Source organism: Apodemus sylvaticus, chromosome 14, assembly GCF_947179515.1.
Source record: "Apodemus sylvaticus chromosome 14, mApoSyl1.1, whole genome shotgun sequence".
Taxonomy (NCBI): domain Eukaryota; kingdom Metazoa; phylum Chordata; class Mammalia; order Rodentia; family Muridae; genus Apodemus; species Apodemus sylvaticus.
This window is the reverse complement of record NC_067485.1, coordinates 38,922,270-38,934,865: the sequence shown is the minus strand read 5'-3', so window position 1 is coordinate 38,934,865 and position 12,596 is coordinate 38,922,270. Positions and strand designations below refer to the sequence as shown.

The 12,596-nt window shown below is 32.9% G+C and overlaps 1 protein-coding gene across 2 annotated transcripts; it reads left to right on the top strand.

Moving 5' to 3' along the window:
• The first annotated feature begins 818 nt into the window (after positions 1–818).
• LOC127665166 (prolactin-2C5-like) lies at positions 819–9,062 on the top strand. Of its 2 annotated transcripts, none has more exons than XM_052157611.1 (5): positions 819–849; positions 3,084–3,259; positions 6,595–6,702; positions 7,824–8,006; positions 8,880–9,062. In XM_052157611.1, the coding sequence occupies exons 1-5, from the start codon at positions 819–821 to the stop codon at positions 9,060–9,062; spliced, it is 681 nt and encodes a 226-aa protein (XP_052013571.1). The 2 variants fall into 2 exon arrangements, with proteins under 2 accessions (XP_052013571.1, XP_052013570.1); XM_052157610.1 differs by having other exon boundaries at positions 8,874–9,062.
• Positions 9,063–12,596: the final 3,534 nt, after the last annotated feature.

Sequence of the window (12,596 nt, the reverse complement as noted above, 5' to 3'; positions counted from 1 at the left end):
AGCTTAAACCACAAGGTTACTGAAATATCCCATGGTTCATATACTTAGCTTTCCCTGAGATGTACAATAGTATGGGCTACTGCCCATCTACGTAATACAAAATACTTTCAGTGAATCGAAGACAAACAGTACAAACTATAAGAGACTATATAAGGAGATGAGACATTTTCTGGTTGCTTAACATGGATATCTACTATGACAAAAGTAAAAGATTTCATAGAGATTGATGGGTTTTAAAGTATCATGTGGTACTCTGAGGGCTGCTGCTATGAAGTATCAGCATGGTACCTGCTTAGTTAAAGAAGATCATTACCAACCCAAGCCAGATATATAAACTCATATTACACTGATAAAACTATTGTGGTAGAAACAAGTATGTTTGGATTTGATTCAAACTCAAGTCTATAGACAGCTACTTACAAAACTTATAGTTACTTATAGTTGTTACTTACAAAAATCAGAAGAACTATCAGAGAAACTTTAAATGTAGTAAATTTGTATCAATCTTCTTGGATTAGAAATGGTTCTGGTGATTTACAACATAACTTGGACTATAGTCATGGCATAAAAATGAGGTCAGTCAAGCCTATATACCAAGGTTAATCATTGTTGTAATGAGCCTATTAGCAAATGATGGGTGAGAGTAATGGTATCCTCAACTTGGATTCCAGACATTGCTTCTTCCTGCCCCCTAGCAGTGTGTGGCCTTGGGGATGATGTGCTGCACTATATAGGAGGTGGAAAGTTAACTGGAGACAGGACATTGGTGAAACAGCTTTCCTGAATCAGCAGCCAAGCTACAGTGGGACTCCGCAGAGATGCAGCTGTCTTTGACGCAACCAAGTTCCTGTAAGTTGCTCTTCTTTGAACTTCCTCCAGTAGACCTTAATCATTTCATTACTGTACAAAGATGGATTGGAAAGCTTACTTTTGGGGCATTATTATCTCCGTATATGAAATGAATGGATATTTGTTAATGTGTGACCCAAAAAAGTAAAGCAGATAAAGTTGAGAAATACTTTCAAACCATCTTTCTAGATAGTAACTAGTAACTTTTAGACCAGTGGTTCTCAAAGTGGAGCCATCTACCGAGGAGATTATATAGCAATGACTAGAGAAAATTTTTGTTGTCTTAATTCAACTAAGTTAGAAAAGATTATTATTGGTATTCATTGGTAGAAAGCTGCATTTCTACACAACTTTGAATGTCTAAGAATGTTCCTGAATATGGGATGATCAATTTTACAAAGGCAAAACTGCAGATGTTGAGGCTTTTAACCATAATGAAACCATAAGATAGATTTTATAACAACTGCAGAAGGAAAAAGCAACATACTCTAATTCCTATTTCTCTATGAGTTGCTTGATTAGAATGATGCAATCATTTTTATTTCAAGGATAAGTCAAGGTTGATAACAGATGCACATTCATATAGCCTAAAAATTTTCATTCAAGAAAAATACACTTTCAACATGCATAAAACCTGTGCAAGTTCGTGTAAGACCAAATATCAGAATAGAGAGGGGGCATTAGACACAGTCTTCTACCTCTGAAGCTATTGGCAATTCTAAGCTACTTGGAGGGGGAAGATATTTCTTTAAATATCACTCCTAGTAATTTGATCAGAATCTAGTAGAAGACTACACCTCCAAGAATATTTGCAAGTACAAATTGATCATAAATGGATTTTTTTTAATGACACAAAGGTTGGTGGCTGAGCAAAAGGATGTGGAGTGGGGAAGAATTGGGGAATGTGGAGTGAATATCAAAACATATATGAAATCTTCAATGACAGAAAAAATGGTCAGTATAGTTGCTTAAATTTGCTCTTATTTACAAGCAAGATGAATTGACAACAATATAATTTGGATTCTATTAAATAGTAAAACAAAATCATTAGCTCTGATTAAGTTTATAAAATCCTATAACTGATAAACAGAAGTCTCTTTGTGTGTGTGTGTGTGTGTGTGTGTGTGTGTGTGTATGTGTGTGTGTACATGCATGTGTGTCTGTGTATGTATGTTCAGGTTTTTCCTGTGAGTAAAATTTACCAATATTCTAATTTTCACTTGCATATTTTCAATTCTTTTTGTCAAGGATTATGCTTATCAGAAAAATTTTTTCGGTTAGTGCCACTAAATTAATAGAATTTTCTTTGTAATAAACACATGTTGATTCATCATACTAAAACTGTTAAATATTGATGTATCCATTATTCAAAAGTAAATTGATGATGACACTAATCTTGGTCATTATCAAAAGATATGTTAATACTGCATTACACAATGTAGGGAGCTATTGGCAAAGAGAAAATATGACATTATGGTACAGAAATATCTATTTTAGACTATGAAATAATTTATTGACACAATTCTCTACATTGTCAGCATACATCCACAGATCTGTCCTAGTCACATTGGTGTCCCATCTAGTATTAGGGGAAATTTAGGGCCTGGATCAGGAATAGCCATTGCTGCTATTGAAGAAAACTTGTGTTTAGTTCTTGGCAACCCATAGCTGCTCACCACTATATATAACTCTAATTCTAAGAGATCTAATACATTCATCTAACCTGTGTAGATATGGTAAACTTATGTAGATATGGTAAACCTATATAAGTGTAGGCAAAACACTGATATACATAAGATTAAATAAATGTTTCTAAAAGTAATTTCTGCAAGCTCATTACTTACCCCTGCTACTGAAAATCAGCAGCAAGTCACAAGAAATTAAATTGTCTGAACAGAATGACTTCATCACCCTGGCTTGACTCAAATTGAGCTACAAATATTTATGGAAGGCAAGGTACTATTGGGTGTGATTTTTAAAAAGTGTAAAAAGAACATTCATGACTCAAAATGAGAATATGAGAAAATATGAATACTTCACTTAGGTTTCCCATTATAAGTTATCCATTACTCTCACAGTGATAAACAAAACAAAAACCAAACAAACAAAACAGGAATGAAACCAGTTTCTTCATAGGAGGCCACTGTGACCACAAGAAGGCTTCCATTGACAAGATGGCTTTTAACACCCTCACAAGAATATATCTCAGAGTGGGTTCTCTACTTTTTTAACAGGGATACTGCCTCTACTAATGGTAACCAACTTGCTCCTGTGGAAGAATGTGGCATCAGTGCCCATGTGTGCAATGAGGAATGCTCGTTGCTTTACCTTCTTCGAAGACACGTTTGAATTAGCTGGCAGTTTGTCTCATAATATCAGTATAGAAATTTCAACACTGTTCACTGAATTTGTAAGTACCCCAATTACTTCTGGCTTCTTAGCAAACCAAGCCTCCATCACAATGGTTGATATACTGTATAGCCTAAAGCAGAAAGCACCATAATCTAAATCTCAAATAAGCATTCTTTTTAAAGAAGACACAGCAGCTATTGAACTATAAGGGCAGAAAGAGAACATTTGAATGACATGTAGAATATTAGCTGAAACACAATTATTAATGTGTATCTATTGTTTAACACTTATTTTAATTTATTTTTATGACATAACGGCATGCAAGACATAACAAAGGAAATGTTGATTCACTTTTCCTTTATCTAATGGACTACTTTTCACTTCTATAAATCTGTCTATCTATTATCTATCTATCCATTTTACCTTTAAGGAAAATAGGTTTTTCTCACATTATATATATTATACACACATACACACACACACACAAACGTGTGTATATATATATATATATATATATATATATATATATATATATATATATATATAATGTTACACTTTCCTCTACATTTATTTCTTCCAGATCCTATCCATGTTTCCCCAGCCCCTTTGTGGGGAATTCACTCATTTTGTGTCTCTCATGAGAAAAAGGCTTCTAAGTGATAATAATAAAACAAAATAAGATAAAGCAAAAATGAATGCATCAGAATGGGACAAAACAAACAAATAGAAAAGAGCTCAAAAGAGGACACAAGAAACAGACCAACTCATTCATAGACTCCAAAATACAATAAAAAATGGAATGAGAGGTATAAAGAACCTTATGCAGAGCCATCTGTGCCTTGTGCATACTGCCTCAATTTCTGTGAGTTCATATGGTATAAATCATGTTGAGTTAGAGGGCCTTGTTGTCTTGGTGTCTTCCTTTCCCTTTTGCTATTATATTCTTTCTATCACCTTTTTTATCAGGATTCCATAACTTCTACATACAGAGAGTTCATGGAGACATCTCATTTAGTGATGTGTGTTTCAAGGTCTCTCAGTCTGTGCATACTGTCTGTCTGTGGGTGCCTGTCTTTGTCCTTCTGCAGAAGAAAGCTTCTCCGATGATTGATGAGCAAGGCACTGATCTATGGGTAGAGAAGAATGGCATTATCTCCATTTTATTCCTATAGCTTTCTTTGCTTTGATTAGTTTGTTTTTGTTTCTAGAAGAATAATGTTTGATTTTACCCAGGTTTCAGGGCTCTCCAGTCTCAGGGTTTTGGTCACCTAAGCAGTGTTAGGTATGTGTTCAATATTTTCTGGAGTTTTCCTTAGTAAGCAGTTTTCCTTAATTTAATTCTACAAACTTTGTACCACTGTTGTCCTAGGATATCTTGCAGGCAGGACCCCATTTTATATCAAAGGGTTTGTGGCTGATTTGGTGTTTATATTTCTCTTTTTATTGTGTGCAGAGTACCTTCCTGTGATGAAGATGCTAGCACACAAGAGTGAAGGCTCTATGTACCCACCAGCTCAACTTTTTCATGTTCAATGAGTTGTGTAGATGTTGTCTTTAGCAATGAGGCCTTGCCTTTAGCTTGTGGAGAACAAGCTATATTCTTGGCAATAGTACATATTTGGTTGTTTGATGATATCCAACCCATTTGGGCAATAACTCAATAGATAGAACCCAGTACTCATATAGAAAGCTTCATTTGGTGACAAGATAGGACTCAGACTCCTCAATTATTTGGCAATTTTACTAGATTCCTTTATATATGTAAATGTTTTAGGAAGCTTACACTCTATAGATTGCTATAGTATCCTCAAATAGCTCCTATTTTTAGCTATCACTTCAATACTCCCTTTCTTTCCCTTCTTCCCTTTCCCTCTGTGTTTTATCCTACCATTCTAGCCTGTTCCCTTCCACTAGACACTGCAAACTTGTAATAAAAGAAAATCCATTGCAGTGACTTGCAAGAATTAAGTAGATTTAAAGACACTAAGGAAAAATCAGGGAGAACAAGAAAACTAATAATTGTTCTTCAGATTACCAAATGTTATGAATTATTTTTAATGAATTCCAAGATATTTGTTTTTATAATAACAAGGTCTGACAAATGCATGGAAATTGGTTAGGTCTTCATCATGGAAGCACTTTGAAGGCTGTATGTGAGATATTCTACTCTAGTTAATGAAGTGACAATATATGATTTTTGAATATAGATGGAATGTGAGAAGTAGGCTCAATGTTTGCAAAGCCTATTCTTACTAGCATTCTTTTTACTTGCTTTTGTTTCTAAAATTTACATTTCCCAATGGGGATCATTATCAAAATCATCTCAAATTTTTTAAACTATCACATAATTCCCTACTGTTAGTATTAAATAATACTTTAAATATTATTTTTAAATTATAGATACAACAAGCAATAAAGATATAGGAGTACATACAATAAATAATTGAATGCTGATTAATATGCAAATGCTAAATATATTTCCATTTTAGTTGGTTCTTGGCTTATGATCGCTAGTACAATATGTGCAAGGTTTAAGACTAACTTAGTCATAAACAACACAACAGTATTCTGCATTTCTAATGATCTTAGTAAGGTATTCTTATGTAGGTACAAAGGTAATTGCAAGATATGTTGTACAGTGTGGCATTTGTTAGAAATGGAACCTTAAAGAATTGGTGATTAAGAGAATTACTGATTTTAGTATATGCTTGACAAATCACAACATCTAGAAAGACTCCAAATAGTCAAAAGACTAGGAAACTTGATATTTAGATGTATATAAACTGATTCTACAGATAAAGGTTAAAATGTCATTAAAAGTCTTCCCTAGGAATGAATGCCTTAATTGGCTCTACAATACTAAGTGATCATCCCTGAAGCAATATATAGACAGACTTAACAGGCATTGGTGTGGGTGTACTGTCATGTATGTGGGATGTGTGTGTGTGTGTGTGTGTGTGTGTGTGTGTGTGTGTGTGTGTGTGTGTATAACAATAGTGCTGGCACATACCTTTCATCCCAGCAGCACTTGTGAGGCAGAAGCAGGAAGATCTCTGAGTTTAAGGTCAGCTTGGTATATAGAGCTCTTTCAGGACAGTCAAGGATACATAAAGAAACCCTAGCTAGGAAAAAATTAAAAATATGCCAAGAATTAAGATGGAGTAAGAGTGGGATGATAGAAGTTTGATGATAGGAGAGAGGTGATGTGGGAGGGGTTGAAGAGAAGAAAAGGAAGGAGAAAATATGTAATTGAATTTTAATTAAAATAGTTTTCATGCTCATTTATGTAATATATTAGTTTCAGTTTTTAGTACTCATTTTAAATTCATCACTTCCTGTTCATTTAACCCTTTCACAATTTATGTTCTCAACTAAATATTTCATCAATTCCAGGAAAACCAATATGCTAAATTGCCTGGGCTCAAAAGCAGAAGCCGCATGAGATGCCACACTTCTTCCTTCCCTATTCCAGAAAACAAGGAACAAGCCAGGCACACACATGTGAGTTTGTACACAATGTAGATTTCAGTAAAATTTTGAAACAGTACACTGGATTTTCCATATTGTAAGTTTTTTAAGGTATTGTTTTGGCGTAATAATCATTTATATGGGGAAATAGAGACAGAATATATAATAAAAGTAAAATTTATAATCATTAATATGCAAAAATAGAGATAGAATATATACTAAAGGGAAAACTATAATGTACAGTTGATGACTTGTAAGTTAAATGTGCCAAGTAACATTTTCACATATCTATGAATTGTCCACAGTGACAAAACCTTTTCTACTACCTACCAATTGTAGGGCTCAAACTATTCTGAAGGGGATTTTTAAACTGTGATTGAATTCAAGGCTAAAAACATATTGATGCATGCTTAGACAATGACTATGCATTTGCATTTATCATATATTGGTAATGGACCCGGTGTTGATAGAACCTGTTGTACTAGCAACCAGTTCACTATTTCTTCTTGACTTTTAAGTATTAAATATTATGGTTTTCTTTCTGTTTCTGATCCTAAATATTAATTCCTAACTGTCCTCACCTGTGTCATGAATAAAAGGCAAGTAGAGAAAGGAATACAATATATACTGTATGATATTCAGCAATGTGTAACCATCTTGCTGTATGATTAAAAATTCACATATCATGCCTGTGCTAATTATTATTTTAATCATATACATATGACTTCCTAAATAAACCATTATAATATTATGTTGATCAAAAATGGTCATACATTCATATACATTTGCACAATTAGAATGTGTCCCCATGTTCTGTTTAATGGCAAAAGGTTTTGTATCTCTTTAATTCTTATTCAAAACATAGTGAAATAATGAAGGAAAGTGATAAGAACAAGATTATATTTCATGAGAGTCATCACTTCTCTAGAAATTTCATAAAGCATTCTATTGAACTTTATGAATTTAATTCACTCTAGAATTCTACTTCACAACGCAATGATTATATTTTATACTTCTCAGTTGAACTTATATAACTTATACCACTACAAAAGGTTGTAAATACATATTTGAATAGAAAATGGGAAGTTTATTTCACTCTTTTGAAAAAAACTGTCTTTTCTAACTCTATAAATTATTCAAATATGGTTACTTAGTATGCAGCTCTACTGAAATCAGGGCTAATGATTTTGGATGCCTGGGAAAGCCCTCTGGATGATCTAGTGAGTGAACTATCTACCATAGAAAACGTCCCTGATACTATCATCTCTAAAGCCAAAGACATAAAGACAAAAATCGATGCAGTCCAGAAGGGGGTTAATTCCCTCATCAGCAGCATGGTGAGTAGTCACATACATGTCTTTTCACTTTTCTTCTTACAAGAGGGGTGAGCAGAGCAAGAATAGAGTTTTGAAGCAGTTCCTTTAAAAAAAAATACAAACAAACAAAAAAACAACACAAATAGAAAGAAACAAAAAAATCTTTGGCACTCAGGTAGCTACAAGCCACACTACTAATTGGGGGCTGCAATTCCAGCTATCTGAAAAGAGTTTTATTCAGGACCTTACATCACAGAGTCAAATCTCATCTCAAAAAAAAATGAGTGCTCCTCATTTAATTTGGACAGTACTTTTCCCAGTCCAAAAAACAGACACAAGACACATAGCACCTGAGCAGGTATTATTATCACCATCATCCCATGACAATTTGCATTTTAAACCATCAAATATAAAAATCACTGCTTCTCAGGTTAAGAATATTCACATTATATGAAAAATTGATTTAACCAAAAATAAGATATGTGAGAAAAATCAGTTTTCAACAAAAAAGAAAAATGGACAATATTTTAATGACAGAACCTATATTGTTTTAAAAAGCAAATCATGGACTTTTGATGACAAAGGGACAATCCTTGAATAATATAATAAACATATATTCCTTCATTGTCCTTTTCTCAAATCTATGTCTAAAATCAAGTAAGTTACTGATTGTCCATCTATCAACTTCTGTAAGAATGTAACTGATCAGACAAATAAGGCAAGCGACAAATCTTTTTCTTTTAGCTACCCTCACCAACATCAGTGAAATCTATACACTTAACTGGTTTTGACAATTCTAACTTCTTATAAATTCATTTCGCATTTAGAAGGAATAGGCACCAAAATATTATAATATAATTGATAGTTGAATATATTTTTGATGATCAGCTTCAGAATGGAGATGAAGAAAACAACAAACCTGCCTGTTCCAGACTGCCACTCTTGCAAACCAACAAAGAAGATGCTCGCATTCGATCTTTATATGGCATGATCAGCTGCCTAGACAATGACTTTAAGAAGGTTGATATTTACCTCAACGTCCTGAAGTGCTACATGCTAAAAAGAGATAACTGCTGATACTTCTTCCATGGGCACTGCTTCTGAAATATCATGTAACATCCTTTAAATTTTCATCGTTTGAATTTGTTATTGTTGTTTCATTTAAAAATAAAAAGCAGCACTCAGAAATATAAAAGTCTCAATAGGTAATTGGTCAAAATTTCTATTGTAGATTTCACAAAACACCTATCTATACTATCAAAATGTTTCAATCAAATACTTAACATGTAGTGGAAGTTATATGTGCAACCAACACATTTTGTAACTAATTTAATCCTTAGGACATTTTATTATTTGTCAGTTTATAAGAATCAAGAGCTGGTGTTTTTAGGAATCTTCCTGGTAAGCCTATAAAACTTGAAATATTTGTCATCATTAATGAAAGCCAGGCACTACTGATCACACAACTTGCAGAGTTCTGAAAGCAAATATGATTATGATTGATATGCAACATCCACAAGTATTTCAAAATCTTAAAAAAGTTTAGTATCTCTCAGAACACAATTATTAAATGGATCGTGACTTCTTTAAAATTTTCTTCAAACATTGTCATCTGCATTCTTATCTACTTTGCTCTATCTTTGACATATGCCACATTATCTTTACTTGTGTACACTGAGACTTCTTTGGACTATTCTTAATTTCTTCTCATATTCACATTATTTAGTATTAATATACCACTCTCATCCTCTATTTGGTGAAAGCACATGGTAAATAATGAATTATAAAGAGTTTCTTGATGTTTCTAGACATTCCTTCTTCTGGATTTCCAATTTTTTGTATTTTAGAAAATTAGATACATAATTAAAATTCATAAATAATTGCAACATCAATGATTTATTTGTGGTTAATAGCTATTTTTAACATTTCTTGAATACACACACAGGTCTACACCAAGTAAATTAATATAAAAATAGTTTTGCAAATATCCTCAAGAGATTTTTCTAAAATTATAAACAAATAAGAATACATATATTTGCATGAAATTTGATGCAGTTGAAAACAATCATATTGGTTTATTTAAACTAGCCCAATAAAACAAATATTACATGTTTTCTCTCACTTAGGAGCCTAAGTTTTAACAAAATACTTAAAATCCTATATGTAGATTATGTAATAAGAAATATAAATTCTCTAATAAAACAAAGTGAGCTAGTATAACAGGAAGAGAAAGAAAATGTATTTTATGGGGCTGTTTATATCTAAAGTACATTTATATACTTCTATTAAAGTAACTTTATATCATCCAGTAAAATATGCATAAAATGTAAATTTTAAAACCCCTATATTGACAAAGTCATAGCTATGAAATACTGGATAACCTTTGTGAGCTCAGAAGACATATTCAGGTTGTCATTTGATGCACCTTAATTCCTTGATTCTGCTAGAAATACAGGTTATACTCTCAAATCTAAATATTCATAGCTCTGAACTACAAAGAAGCGATAACACGCAGCATTAGTCTAAGTCTAGGTTGCCTTACTCAATAAATTATTTTCCAGTTCCATCAATTTATGTGCATGCTTTTGTTTCCCTTTTCAGTTGAATAAAATGTCATTGTTTTTATGTGGTCTATCTTTATTACACATTCATTAGTTCCTTCTATCAATGAATATAACTAAGTAGGTATCTTGATAGAGATTACCAAGTCAGTTGGTAAACTTAAGGGAGTTGTATAGGTGAGTCATTTGATAGATTATCTGAATTGAATTACCTAATGATTTAAGCAGTTTGCAATGCTAAGATTATCTGCAACCTCACCAGCATTCTTCCTCAATAATCTTCCTTATCTAATCCATTCTGACTGAGCTAATATAGTAGTTTTAATTTCCAATTGTCTGATTTCTAACAAAATGGAATGTTCTGAGATATTTGGAAAATTTTGTTTCTTCTTTTGAGAACTCTCTATTTATATCCATAACACATTTTTGGACTGGGTTAATTTTCTATGATTCTTTATGAATATTTTATATATTATGGATATCACATATATCCATAATATATTTTCACACTTTAACTAGTGTGAAAACTATTATCTGCCAATCAGTGAGGTTCTTCCTTTGAATAAATATATTTATGTGCCTACAAAATAATCCAGCTTTATTATGCTCCATTTGTTGACTGTTAGACTTAATTCTCATGTAAAAAGAATTCTATTTGTAAAGTCATCTGCTGTACCTGTATCTTGTATGTTACTGCCTTTCTATTCTAGAAGTTTCAGTGGTTTAGATTTTACAATGGTGTATTTGATCCATTTTTGGTAGCTTTTATGCAAGACATAAGTTCAATTATAGCTTAGTCCTTCTACATATAAATATTCAGTTAATTCAGTAATATATCTACCTTTGTTGAAGATGCTTTCTCTTCTAGTACATATTTTTGCCATCATTGTCAAATATCAGATAGCTGAGGTTATGTGTAGTTAGATGTACATCTTCTGTTTTACTTCATTGATTTGCATACCAGTTCTCATGCCAGGATCAACATTGGAATGAGGACATGGTTCCCAATGGAGGAAGGAGTAAGAGAAAGATTGAAGGAGCTAAAGGGGTTTCAAACCTCATAGAAACAACCACAGTATTATCCAACCAGACACCCCAGAACTCCCAGGGACTAAACCACCAACCAGAGTACAGTGGAGGGACCCATGGTTCAAACTGCATATGTAGAAGAGGATGACATTGTAGGGCATCAATGGGAAGAGAAGCCCTTAATCCTGTAAAGGCTCAATGCTCCAGTGTAGAGGAATGCCAGAGCAGGGAGGGGGAGTGGGGGAGGGAACAGCCTCAAAGAAGCAGGAGAAGGGAGGCAAATTAGGGGGTTTCTGGGGAGGGGACCACAAAAGGGATAACATTTGAAATGTAAATAAAGAAAATATCCAATAAAAAATAAAGAAAAGGGAAAGGAGTGGGGACAGTGGACATCTCTGATGTTGTTACTGTTTCATCTTCCTTCGATATTATGGTTTAAGTTGCTGATCAGATTTTTGTTAAAATTTGATGATTCAGATGTGCCTAGAAATCTTTGCAATATTATTTTAGGTTTTCTAACTACTCAATAATAGGTTTTAAAATATTGTCTTATAGTATTACAAGTTTATTTGGTGTTTTCTATATGCACCTATGTTTTTTTACTTTATTAAATTGAGTCTTTTCTCATTTTGGTTATTCTGGCAAGGGGTTGGTCAGTGTTGCTTGTCTTTTGAGTTATTTAGTCTTAGTTTAATTCTTTGTGGGATGTGTTGTTACTCTTTCATTAATATGAGCTCTAGATTATAATAAAAGTATTTTAAATTTTGTGTCTATACAGATACAAGAAGTACACTGAATATCAAATAGTACCAGAAGCTATACTCCCCAAGACATATTAGAAACCCTAGATAAACAGAATCAATTGAAATTTTGAGAAAAGTGAATATATATATTCAATTTTCACACACACACAGACACACAGACACACAGACACAGAGACACAGACACAGACACAGACACACACACACACACATATAGATATAGATATAGATATAGATATAGATATAGATATAGATATAGA

Excerpts from the sequence above, each read along its gene's own strand:
- LOC127665166 (XM_052157610.1), top strand. The coding sequence starts at position 819 with ATGCAGCTGTCTTTGACGCAACCAAGTTCCT. Across the intron at positions 3,260-6,594 it reads CAACACTGTTCACTGAATTT|GAAAACCAATATGCTAAATT; the intron begins GTAAGTACCCCA and ends CATCAATTCCAG. Across the intron at positions 6,703-7,823 it reads AACAAGCCAGGCACACACAT|TATGCAGCTCTACTGAAATC; the intron begins GTGAGTTTGTAC and ends ATGGTTACTTAG.